Source organism: Heloderma suspectum, chromosome 17, assembly GCF_057233095.1.
Source record: "Heloderma suspectum isolate Gila_16-S chromosome 17, 16-S_ref, whole genome shotgun sequence".
Classification (NCBI taxonomy): Eukaryota; Metazoa; Chordata; class Lepidosauria; order Squamata; family Helodermatidae; genus Heloderma; species Heloderma suspectum.
In genome coordinates this window covers 9641657-9654385 of record NC_139474.1, presented here as the reverse complement: position 1 = coordinate 9654385, position 12729 = coordinate 9641657, and the positions used below count along the sequence as shown (strand labels likewise).

The following is a 12729-nucleotide window of genomic DNA, read 5'->3' as shown; positions in this document are numbered from 1 at the left end:
CAAAAATTCTAGTTGTACCAGGTTGGAAATCAAGGTGGACTTACAAGGATCAAGGTATTTTCTGCTCAGAATGTACATTGATTAAATATATTTTTAATCAGTCAGCCAGGTCCAAACCACAGCTCTCAGCTGAAGCCCTGTCAACAACTCCGCGCTCAACACCACTACAAACTTTGGCCAGGAATCCCCTTCTTTGGTAATCCCCCACAAAGGCTTGACCACCCCAAAAAGATGCTCACCCAAGTGACCAGCGGCCCTGATACAAAATCATCCAGCGTCTCAGAGACATCTCCATCCATCGTGTCATCAAAGCGGCGCCTTCTTCTGCATCAAGGGGGTCCCATGGGCGTTAGGTGCGCCTCCTATCCTGTGCTATGTGCTTCATCGGTATGACTTAACTTCACACTTCCTTCTGCAATCTGGGGACGGAAGGCGGGGTGTGTGTGTAGAGGCAGAGAGGAAGCTGGGCCGCCACAGCCGAGACACAGAAGTAAAGGACTTGTTCACTTCTTATTTCCCACCACACAGGAAGTCCCCAACGTGATACATGCCCTTGACGAAAGATCTCCAATGCTCAGGGGATGTTGTTAAGTGCGCCGGGCCATATTAGGTACCACAGGTCTGGTTTGCAGAAGGAGGGCGCTGTTAACTACATTTCCCGTTATCTGCTGCAAGAAAACCACACACAAGTTGGTAATGGAGCAAGGGGGGGTGGGGGGGGCGCAAAAGGGAAGGCCTCCATCTCTACCTCAAACGGTCCTGTCAGGTTTGTGGTCTGAACTGTGATAGCAGAAGAAGCCTTTTTCATTCATCCATTATGCAGCTATTACCCCAGATTCCTAATAGTGAGCAAGGGCTGGGGGAGGACGGAGCGGGGAGGCACAACAACAGATCATGAGGTAGGAAAATATTGAAAATATTTTTATCCCACTCCTTGCCTGGAGCAACTTAACATATAATCAGTAAAACATGTCGGTCCCTGTCCACAGGCTTACAGCCTAAAAAGAGATGGCACACGAGGAAAAAGGAATGAGGGGGGAAGAGGGAAAAAACATTTGTGTGTGGGCAAACTTTACATGACCCATGATGGCTTTATTTGATGGTCCTTTACACACATGCTTGTCCCCCCTTCATTGCCCCATCCAATTAAGTGGGCTCCAGCCAAATGAACACTACCATAGTGGAAGGGTATGTGTGCACATGTGAGAGGGACTAGAAATTTATTATTTCTTTTAATTTATAAACCACCCTTCGCCCGCAAGGGATAGTGTACATAACATTATATATTAACAAGGATAATGTTACAAAATCAGAGCATAAAAGCTATTCATCAAGGAGAAATATGGCTAAAGAGTGGTTGGAGTGCAGTGGCGGACTTAATTTTTAAAAAGAGTAGCCCCAGCACTCACTTCTTCTGGAAACCATATCCTGGGAGATTAAAGGCTGCCCCCTTTATAATCCCAGATGTGGATACTCAGTGGTGAAGAAGGAGCTCTGTGCATGTTCTGAGGCACCCTCATTTGCAATATTACTTCAAGCCTTCCTTTATTAATAAGAGTCCATAGAGGGAACCAGGGGCATTGCTAGGCCAGAGTCTGTGGGTGCCTGGTCCCCAAGCTGCAGTTTTCTCAGCTTAATTGCCATGCAGGGGAGAATTTCAAGGAATACTGTAGCTGAGGAAAGAAGTTAACCCCCCCCCTCCTCACATGCTGCAGCGGGACCCCCCATTGCTCCCCACTGCATGGCAGTTAAAATGACAAAAAGTCCACTAGTACGAGCGAGCGGGAGGTTTTTCCTAAGTACAGCTCCCACGCAGGGCGAGATTTCTAGAGGATCACAGGTGGGGAGGAAAGAATTAACCCTCCCCCCCCCCCCCGTGCACTTTGTCCCCATCCCAAATCTTCCCTCCACATGGCATTTAAACTTAGGGGCAAAAAACCAATGCCACTGGAAAGGTTGGCCCTCCGAACCTTTCAAGTGCCTAGCAACAGCTCTGGTTGGGACCCTGGCTCAAAGTAAGAACTCGTTAAGAAGAGCTTTTGATAGGGTGGGGAGAGATTATCATGGGGAACCGAGAGAGCACCAGGGTATGGTGGTGGACCCTCTTTGGGGATGGAGTGAGCTAAGGGCAGAAAAAGGCAACTTAAAATGATCAAGGGGCTGGAGCAACTCCCCTACGAGGAAAGGTTACCGTATCTAGAACTGTTTAGCTTAGAAAAGAGGCGAGCAAGGGGAGAGATGATCAAGGTGTGCAAAATTATGCATGGTGTGGAGAATGTGCAGAGAGAGACATTTTTCTCTCATAATACTATAACCCAGTGGGGTCATTCCATGAAGCTGATTGATGGGAGCTTCAGGACAGATTAAAGGAAGGGCTTCTTCACACAACGCATAGTTAAACTATGGAATTAACTTCCACAAGATGTCCTAATGCGCACCAATTTGGATGGCTATAAAAAGCAATTTGATACATTCATGGAGGATAAGGCTACCAATGGCTACTAGTCCTGATGGCTATGTGCTACTCCAGTATCAGAAGCAGTAGACATATGTACAGCAGTTGCTGGGAACATGGGCGGGAGGGTGCTGTTTCATTCCTGTCCTGCTTGCGTGTTTCCTGTGGGCAGCGTTTGGCCAGTATATGAACGGAATGCTGGACTAGATGGACCCTTGGTCTGATGCGGCCTGACTCTTACATTCTTACATCTGCCTGAGTTTTCCACTCGGGAAAGCACTTACTGCAGTTCCCCACCTTGTGGTCAGATGTGTTATGAGGCAAACTGAATAATTACTGTGCGCTGAGAATGAAGCTGGCTGTGAGATGGAGCAATCAGGCAACCTCTTGGCTGTACAAGCTGCTGAATTTTCTGCATGCTGTGTGTGTGCAAAATCTTCAGCATCACCAATGCGCCAATTTGCACTGGTGTAAAGTTTTTAGACATCAGCTCAGAAAAGTATAACTGAAGGCTTGGTCTGTGGCTCCTTTAGCTGACTCTCTTGAAAGACTCAGAGGTTAAAAAAAATTCTTATAGGAAAATCTTTTAGCATCAGCATAAGATCAGGCTAACAACGCATTGGGGAATCCACAAACTCATCTTTAGTTTCAGAATAGCTAGAATGGTATCACAGAGATGGGGAAAAAATGTGCTTTTTGTTCCTGTGGGAGATGGAACAATGGTGACTAATCATGCCCAATCATACATTATTTGAATGCTTTAAAAAAAATATAAGAATACAGTAGGGTAAGGCTTATTACTAGAGATCTACCAGACCAAGTTTGCTCATTTTTTTCAAACTGAAGTTTGAGCCATTGTAGACATGCAGAACATTTTGAAACTTTGAAAAAGTTCATAGCTTGAGCTTTGGGCATCTCGGGAAGGGAGAAGGGAGAGGAAGGAGGCAAAGGGGAGGTTAATGCATATGCCCCACAGTGTGCTTCTAATGTAACATGTGACACAGTGTGTATGCACATGTAATCATGTTTACTCCTGTGAGCTCTTAGAGTGCTGGGCCAATGAAACGACAGGCAAAGAATGTTGGAAAAGGAGCTGAATAAGAGGCAGTAGGTGATAAGAGGAGAAGGAAGAGAAGCTGAGGAGAAAGAGCTGAAAGGACACCAGAGGGAGAAGAAAGAGAAAAAAAAGAGAGAAAAATCTTAAATGTTTTTAACCTCATACTTCAAAAATGGTAAATGATCTTTTTAAAAAGAGCCTTTTTGTTTGTTTTCTCCTTTGCTGGTTTATTTGTAGTACATTTATTTTAAAAGTGTAAAGTTGTTCCAGTCACCAGACTACTAGCCCCCGGGGCAAAGCAGGGTTTACACTAGTAAATGAAGAAAAACCCTATGGCAGTTGGCTGTAATGTCAGGTGCTTAGCAAACTAGTGGAGCCAACTTCTCGCCCAAGATGTTTGTAATTTTTTGTCGGGACTATTTGTCTCTGTGTGTGGTGGTGTTAAAGTCCCTCCTGGTGGCTTGAATGCTGCTCCTCCCCCCAGCGACTATTTGTAATGTGTATTCATGGCTTACACACAATGTCACGTCTAGTTTGGTCTAAAGGTCGACATTGGCTATGTTGGCTGGCTAGGGCAGATGAGAGTTGTAGGCCAAAACATCCGGAGGACCACAAGTTGCCCACCCACTTAGGTGGACTTAAAGCCGTTGCACTTCTTTTTTCCTCCATCCTACGTCAAGCACTATTCCTTGTCAGGACTGGCAACTGCGTGGGTCTCGGCACCCTGACAAGGTGCGCTGCTGATACCAGCCCAGTAGATTAATGTTTTAATATCTATTTTTCCTCAGCCTAGTGCTCTGAACAGTGACTGAGTGAGCCTAGCTGCCATTTTAATTTCCCACAATGCACCATGACGTAGCATCACCCTGCAAAATTTAAATAGCGGCCTTCAACAGCCCAATGCTGCCCTCCATGGCCCTTGAAGACCTCAGCACTGGGGTGCCCTCTGTGGCCAGCTCTGACCACTGCAGCCTCCCTGTTTGTCGCCCGTGGGACTCTCGTTGGGTGGATCGTCAGCACTGGGTATGAAAAGTTCCGTCTACACAAAGAGTGCGGGGAGGAGAGGGGTGGGGTGGGGTGGGGTGGGGTGGGGGGCTTGTGTTGCACCGACTGGAAGAATGGGTGGCCATGCGAAACATTATAACTCCCTGCAAAGAGAATTGTCTCTCCCCCTGCTGCTTCTGCCATGGCACAAAGACATTTGTTTTTCCCTACAGGAATTTGGCCAGCCAAATTGTTACTATTTTACACTTCCTGATGTGTTAAATTGAAGTATTTTGCCTTGTGCCTGCCTTTCTCTTTCCCTCTCTCTCTCTCTTATTTGTATCTTCTAGTTGGTTTTCACATATTTAGGTTGTAAGCTGCCTTGTGCATTTCTTTTAACGCAGCAATGCACAGCTCAGGGCCTGTGGACAGCCCCTGAAGTTCCCTGACCCCCCGCCCCTCACTGCTGCTGAATTCCCTCCCCCAGAGCTCCTCATACAGATCACTCTTTCATCACTGGGAGGAGCAATTACTAGAGGGACGGGCGGGATGGGGGGCATGGAGGGTGTTGGAAAGTCTGGTGTGACTTACAGCAGAGTTGCTTTATATAGAGAAAGCATGGCAACATGGCAGTAAACAAGGCTAGAGCCAGTTTAAAAGAAGTTCAAATCAACTTACTTTATTAATGCTTCTCTACACATTGTCAGAGAAGGCTATCAGGAAGAGGAAGGGGAGGGAGCAGGAAATAGGAACTGCTTAAGCTAGAGGACATTCTCTATCACCCCATAGTGTCTGGAAGCATGCGGAGTGGTTTCTATTATCCAACAGAGAGAAGGCTCTCCCCACCCCCCACCCCCAGCAATCCTACAAATAGCTCTTTCACTGCTGCTCCTAGCAGTGATGAAAAACCAATCTATATCAGGATCAGTAGGGTGTGTGCGCATATCTATGTATATATGTGCGTGTGTGGCCCCTGAACCCCATGCAGCCCTTGGAACCAAAAATGGTGTGCTTGGAATGGAAAGGCAGGATAAAATATGTTTAATCATAGAATAGTAGGGTTGGAAGGGGCCTATAAGACCATCGGTAATCAATAGTGCAAGGGAACTGCTCCATTAACACACAGTAGCAGTGGCAGCTGGGTAGTGGTTGTCTGAGCTCAAGGAAATCAATGGACAAGATTTGAGGTGCGTGTACTTCAAAAATAGAATCCGGTTCCTTACTCCACCCAAAGCCTGCCGAGGGTGGCAAACAGCCAACCTGGTGCCCTTTCAATGAATCTAGGGTTCCTTGTTGAAGATTTGGGGGAGATGTTTGGGTAACTGGAGGTTAACAGTTGCAATATGGAGGAGAAGGTTGTGGGGGGGTGGACCTGTGGTTTGCTGGTGGAAATTGTCGAAGTAGGGATGGGTGTTAATGGGGAAGGACATGGAGCAAAGAAGTCTCGCCTCCCCAGTATACAGGAAAATCCTCCCTACTCCAGATCACTTCTGAACTTTCCAACTCGTATCAGCTTATGTAGTCTTGACTATTTTTAAGCTTCTTACATGAGAGCTGTTGGGCTCGTGAGATAATTTCATGATAGTGAGAATTAAAGGGGGGATATACAGACCTCTTCTACCAAGGCATTCTTTAAACACCCCCCCCCCCATGGCTGAATTGGACCCTTGCCTTCAAAATTCTCATATCCCCATTAAAACCGTTCTCCTTTCCAGGCAGCGGGTGCGAGAGAAGATTGAACAAGACAAATCTGAGAGAGCCAAAAAGGTGGGTTACCAACAGAGGCTGGGAAAAGGGAGTGGGGGTTGAGTTTTGGAATAAACAGAAGACATCCCACTCTCATATTTCAAAACTCAACCCTGTTCTTCCGTTAGAGGAGGAGATTAGAGTGTTTGTAGTAATGTGGTCACACAGACAAGACAGAATACATGAAAATTGATTTTTTTTTTTAGTTTAGACTGCTGTTGCATCTGCACTTGCTGCATATTTCCCCATTTCCCCTTGTTACACTGTGACTCTCTGACTGTCTGTTCTTGTGCTACTCTTTTTGCATTTGCAATACACAAATTACAGAGAGCAGAACACAGGAATGAGCTGGCTCTCAGGTGCTGCTCCAGCCTGCCATTTCAAATAACAGGGTCACCTACTGGCAAGTAAATTTACTCCTGGGGAGGTGCTCCAGCCTAACCATTTCAACTGGCAGGCAGGCAAGCAACCGTGTTCTTCTGCAGTGTTGGGAAGAATATTGCAGGAAGGTTTAAGGCGATTCGCACTTTACAGAAATGGCATGGGCGTTGTTTATGCACGGTTGCTTCCACTCTGGCAATAACTAAGCCAGAATAACGTGATGTTTTTGCTGCCCAGAGCAGTTGTGTGATAACCAAGAACTGCACCTAAGCAGTCCTCTAGGACACTGCAAAGTATAGTGGGGCATTCCTGGCTCGTTTAAACTAACCAGAGTTCCCTGAGTTTGGATGTATGGGAAGCCCTAGTTGGTTTTAAAGCAGAAGTAGGTGCTTCCAATCTCTCCGTGGCTACGGCACCAGGTTGAGAGAAGCTGTTTCCACGTTACATCCCCGCAGAGCAAGAGAATCTTGTGCCTTCTGGCACGGGTTAAGAGCAGGCTGGGTGGCTCCATCTGCATAGTGCAGCGTAGCATGGTTGGCGTTTCCTTCCTAATGGCCTCTGCTCGTGTCCTCTCCATTTCTGACTAGTTTGGCGACGGCGGCTCCAGTAGCTCTTCTCTAGCATCCAGCCTTCCTGAGCTGATAGCTCCCACACCGGTTCCCCCATCGCCCAGCCAGGAGCCCCCTGTCAAGCGAGAGTACGACCAGTGCAGGATACAGGTAAGGGACCGAGTTCCAAGCCTCCCGTGCACAGCTGTTTCTCGTGTAAGCCGCTCTGCGTGCCATACACGCCCATGCCGAGGCAGTAGAGAAGCTGCGTTTCTTCACCGGCATTCCTGCCTTATGGACCTGGTTTATTTTTAAACACAAAGACAGTCAAACCTGCTGACTGCTCCCCTGTCTAGTGCAAGCAGCTGTGTACAATGCCAGGGTTCAAAAGGCTGGTGTACTCTGAAGATGAAGCATCTGAGCTGGGAAGTCTGCAGTTCAGTGCTCGCCTCTGCCACAAATCCATTTTTCAAAATAAAAATAATGTTATTATCATCATCACTTGTATAGCATGGGCTTCCCCAACCTTGTGCCCTCCAGATGTTGTGGCCTTCAACTCCCATCATCCCCTGCCAACAACTCCCAGGAGAACAGCAGGTTGGGGAAAACCAGTACAGCATTTAATTAATTAATTCATTTCCATACCACCCAATAGCCAAAGCTTTCTGGGCAGTTCACAAAACATTTCAAGTGTTCAAAGTACTTCATATGCATTACCTAGTTGTACTGCTTACAACTACCTTGTAAGGTAGGTCAGTGTAATTTTCCTGTATATTGCAGATGGGGGAGAGGTGCTTGTCTAAGACCACTGGGTGACTTCATGGCAGGCAGAGGTGTGATCCAAACTGGGGATGGGTGAGGTCTTCCTGATTTGTAGCTCAGTCCAGCTTTTGCAGGGAGCTCCCAGTTGTCTCCCATCAGGGGACTGACCGAGTCCACACCTGCTGAGCTTCAGTAATGCTGCAGCATCTGATGGGCCCTGCCTAGAAATTGCTTGTGGTGGCCTTTGGCAAGCCGGTTTCAAGCCTCACCCCCACCCTTTGCAGCAGCACGGGATTCAGGATTCTGACCGCGTTGTTGTAAGGATTACTACAGGAAGCACGTGAACATGCTAAAGCAGGGGGAGGCGCAGTCTTCAGGCTTACGGGATCTACTTTGGGGTGGTTGTTTTTTATTAGAAACCTAAAACCCACCAACCAGATCCAGGAGCAAAAGACATACACATTGAATTAAAGAATTCTGAGCCCACACATTTATTTTGAGGGCCAGAACTGAACTGGTCCTCAAGTGAGCTCTCAGCACAAAATTCCAGTCTTGCTTATCCTTCCTCCAACATCCCAGCTTTTGTCATCTCAGCAGTATAATTTTGGGTCAGGGAGGCATTTTCTTGTTGCCATGATTAAACCATTGGGAGTCAAAAATCCTTACAGATCTACCAGTAGGTGGTGACCTGCCTTCTACCCTTCTCTGCTGTAAAGTGTTAAAAAAAATTGCTTGAGCCTTAACAATTTTAATGATTTTAAAAGTAAACTATTGCTTTTCTAGTTGCACAGCTAAAATGTTCCAGGGCCTGGGCAAATTAGAAATGGCTATATTCTGAATGATTCATTAGTAATTCTCATGTTTAGTTTTAGCATTGTTATCCTATGAATTTATGTTAGGCATGTAATATCTGCAATTTCAGTATATAAAAAGTAATTTGGATTTCACTAATGCTCATACAGTCAAAACTAATTCTAATGTTGCTAATAAACCTGGCCTAATTTAAAAAAAACCCTTTTAGTTAGATTGGCTGCTAACATTTCTTTTTTTAAATAAAAATGTCTGTATTATCCCTCCCCTCCCTTCTTAACTAAGACATCCTAGCCTCCTCTCCTTATTCTCTTCCCTTGTTTTGGATACGGCTGTGTCCTCCATTACTGCAGAGCTGATGGCCATACATGGCTGACCGTCATGGGGTTTATCGTTATGCGATCACGCCTGGGCCCATCTTGGGCTTGCATGCTGTCTCCCCTCTCCTCCTCCAGCGTGACCAGGAAGGAGAAATTGGAAGCTTTTGGCTTCTGTTTTAGATTAGCTGCAGTTTAGTGTTATGTCTTAACCCAGACCAACTGTGGTTAGTTGTAACTGTGCTTTACAAACCAACTGGATTATTCAAATTGCTTCATGTGGGGCTGCCCTTTAAGGCTTGTCTGGAAGTTGCAGCTAGTGCAGAATCCTTCAGCTAGATTGCAGAGTGGGCCGACCTTGCGCCTGTGCTGGAGGATGTAAGGTTTTAAATGGCCAGATTTAAGGTTTTGTTGTTCGTATATAAAGCCCTAAACAACTTGGGACTTGGTTACCTGAGAGATCACCTTCTCCCCTGTAGGCCCATTCAGTCCTTGAGGCTGTCCTTGTGGTGCCACGTACTTCTGAAGCCCACTCCACAGGAGTTTGGAGCAGGGCATTTTAGTATAATAGTGATCATTAAACGGAATAATCTCCCTGCTGAGGTTAGAAATGTACCCAAACTTTTTTTTAGGCACGTGTTAGACCCATCTGTTTATGCAAGCCTTCCCTGCGTGGTGTAGTCTTTCTTCCTTATGTGGATACAATATATTCTATGTATTGGCCTTTATGTTTTTATTTGTGTACACCGCTTTGAAACCTTTACATGTGTGTGGTTTATAAATACTCATGAACAAACTTCCTTTGTTTACTACATTCCTACACCCTACAACAGCCAAAGCTCTTTAGGTAGTTCACAAAAGTGACAATCCCATGAGAAACTATTTCACCTTTAAGGTTATTTAGTTTATCCCATAGCTGGCTGGGATATGCTGGGAGCTGTAGGCCTTTTTCATGTCTAATGTCTAAACACGTCTAGGATTGCGTCTTATAAGTGTATCAGTAAGTAAAATAAATGAAGCTGCCTTGTTTCATTAAACCATCATTAAGGTTAACCACCAGTTAGGGTTTGTAAGCAACGTTAAACCTCTGTTAACCGAACAGGGAGACAGAGCTTCCAGTCCCCCTCTTCCTGGCTGCACCAAAGGTGGAAAGCGTGCACAAGCCCACAGCTCCTTTGCGTAAATGATAAGGCATTGCTTTGTGTGCTGTTTGGTTTAAATTTTTGTGAACCGCCCAGAGAGCTTCAGCTATTGGGCGGTATAGAAATGAAATGAATAAATAAATAAATAAAAATTTGTTGTTGCGGCCAACTTCAGCCAGACACCCTCTGTTCTGTTTGGCCTCTTCCTTGGCAGGTGAGACTGCTGGACGGCACGTCGCTCACACAGACGTTCAGAGCCAAAGAACAGCTGGCCGCCGTCCGGCTCTACGTGGAGCTGAACCGCAGAGATGGAGGCGACGAGCCGTTCAACCTCCTCACTAGCTTCCCGCGGCGTGTCTTCACCGAGGAAGACATGGAGAGGCCCCTGCAGGAGCTGGGTGAGTCTGAGGTTGATGGGGTTGGACCGGTACCTGCAGCTTGCTGCAACTGTGGCACCGAAGGGGAGAGTCTTGCTGGGTACTTCTCCCACGCCCATGCAGTCCCATTCCCCGTGACTTAAGAGCAGGGGTGGGCAGCCCAGCACCCTCCAGATATTTTGGATTACAACTCCCATCAGGCCATGAGGGCTGATGAGACTTGCAGTCCAAAACATCCAGAGGGCACCAGGTTGCCTGCCCCTCTGGACAGTACTACCCACTACTACCCACAGCTGTTGAGCGCTTCAGGTGGGGAAGGGTCTTTCCCTGCTTCTTGATCCTCTTAACTGGAGAGGCTGGGGATTGAGCCTGGGACTCTGTGCATGCAGAGCTGCTGTTCTGCCGACAGTTCCCTCTTGGATTTTCAACCATGGAATCTCCCTTCCCTTAGTCAGGGGCCTGTTCTCCAGCCCGCCCACTCACAGTCTGAAGCCCTCCTCGGAGCAGGGCTCGGTGTCCCCGGTCTGTTCTTGTTTGGAGAGAAAACATATGAGAAAGAAACACGAGAGGGGAGTGAGTTGCCAGGGGCGCGAGAAGTGAAGTTCTCCAGTTAAAATCATTCATCCACCTCTGCTATTCTCTCGACCCTTCCCCAGCCTGGAGCCCTCCGGATGTTTTGGTCTACAACTCTCAGAATTCCTCACTGTTGGCCGTGCCGGCTGGGGCTGGTGCGGAGTTATCCCAAACATCTGGGGGGCACCAGGTCGGGGAAGGCTGTGTGTGTTGGTGCTGGAAACCTTTGCTTCAAAGGACTTGCTTAGTGAATCTCCAGGAAGGGCTGGGAAAACTGTGTGAAACCCTGGAGAGCTGCTGCCAGTCACTGTTGACAGTCTCAGGTTCGAAGGACCCGTGGCCTGACTCTGGATGAGGCAGTTTCCTGTTCCTCGTTCATGTCTTCTCCAGGATGGGAAGAAAGGTGGAGGTTGTGTTGTTGTCCTGTGCTTCATTCCCAAAGCGCCTCCTCTGCCTGCCCGCCTTAGAGGTGGGTTCTTCACTTTGGTCTCTTTCCGCTCTGTCTTTTCTACAGGTTTGGTGCCTTCAGCCGTGTTGATCATGGCTAAGAAGGGCCTCAACAGCTGAACGGCCCTCTTGCTGCTCACTCACCTTGGTCTCAGCCCTCCCTCGCTGCTGCTGGAGGTGAAGCTCATCTTTCCTTGCGCTCCATCTCGGTGTGCAGCCTCCCCCCCTCCGGCCCGGCTCTGACCTCAGAGACTCCAAAGCAGCACCATCTCTCAGGCTGGGATCCAGAATTGATGATGTTGATGGGGTGGCAGTCAAAGAGTTGGGCTTCCCCACAGCCTCCTGGCGGGGAGGGGCAGGATTGCAACTCGACTCCCCCCCACACACCACTCCATGAATAAAAACCTCTTCCCTCTCTCTTGATGCTTGTTGTGGCTTTCTTTACCCATTGCACCCACTGAGCAGAGAGGCGGAAGGAGACCCGCTCCTGCCAGAGTGCAGTTGTCCTGGAGAGACGGGTGTGTGCCTCGCTGACCGTTTTCCCCTCTGCCTGTGACATTTGTTCATCATGTGATGCAGTTGTAGGAAATGGTACCTTTTCTTGCAGCTGCAAGAGTTGCTAGTTCAGCTCGGTTTTCTTTTTCTCAAGAGCCACTTTGGTTTAAAAAGGGGTGAGGAAGTGATTTTGAAAAGACGGAAAAGCAGAGGGCCTTCCAGTCAGTGTACCTATGGCATAACTAAGACGCCTGCTGGACAGGGCCGAAGGATCCTTTAGTCTGGAAGCCTTCCAGACAGTGATCCTCTCTAGCAACTGGTATTCAGAGACAGGCTACCTCTGAATCTGGGGTCTTTGTATGGCCACGGACAGATCTCTCTCAAAGCTACCGCCATCCCCACATCTTTTGATGGCAAATTTCACATATTGGGCATCTTTGCTTTTCATTGAGGATGTGGAACCTCAGGCCTCCATGGGCCAAATCTGGTCCTCCTGGGTTTCTGATCCAGGGCTCCTCAGGTGGCCATGCCCCCTTTCCCCCAACCACCAATGGTTTGGCGATTTCCCAGATTTCTCCCACCAGTCAGCTTCATGGGATGACCCTGGCTTCTAGTATTATGAGAGAGTGAGAAAA

At 47.6% G+C, this 12729-nt stretch overlaps 2 protein-coding genes across 6 annotated transcripts in view; one reads left to right on the top strand and one right to left on the bottom strand.

The window, feature by feature from the left end:
- Nucleotides 1–421, bottom strand: part of CCDC88B (coiled-coil and HOOK domain protein 88B) — a 48637-nt gene extending 48216 nt beyond the window's left edge. For 4 of the 5 annotated variants that reach the window (XM_084824385.1, XM_084824384.1, XM_084824380.1 and 1 more), the window contains exon 1: nt 240–416. In XM_084824385.1, coding sequence (XP_084680511.1) covers nt 240–299 — 60 coding nt within the window. In that variant the 5' untranslated portion in view covers nt 300–416. Of the gene's footprint in view, nt 1–239 lie in introns of all 5 variants that reach the window. The other variant, XM_084824382.1, reaches the window with a different exon arrangement.
- Nucleotides 422–2063: 1642 nt separating this feature from the next.
- LOC146334407 (UBX domain-containing protein 1-like) lies at nt 2064–12017 on the top strand. Its single transcript, XM_084823611.1, has 6 exons — nt 2064–2087; nt 4438–4535; nt 6212–6263; nt 7211–7342; nt 10417–10600; nt 11667–12017. Exons 1-6 carry the CDS (start codon nt 2064–2066, stop codon nt 11717–11719), a joined length of 543 nt encoding a protein of 180 aa, XP_084679737.1. The 3' UTR covers nt 11720–12017.
- The last annotated feature ends 712 nt before the right edge of the window (nt 12018–12729 follow it).

What these genes read in the sequence shown, in the direction of transcription:
- LOC146334407 (XM_084823611.1), top strand. Translation starts at nt 2,064, where the DNA reads ATGGGGAACCGAGAGAGCACCAGG. An exon ending in GGAACCGAGAGAGCACCAGG is followed by an intron (nt 2,088 to 4,437) that starts GTATGGTGGTGG and finishes TGGCCCTTGAAG; the next exon opens with ACCTCAGCACTGGGGTGCCC. An exon ending in GGGTGGATCGTCAGCACTGG is followed by an intron (nt 4,536 to 6,211) that starts GTATGAAAAGTT and finishes TCTCCTTTCCAG; the next exon opens with GCAGCGGGTGCGAGAGAAGA.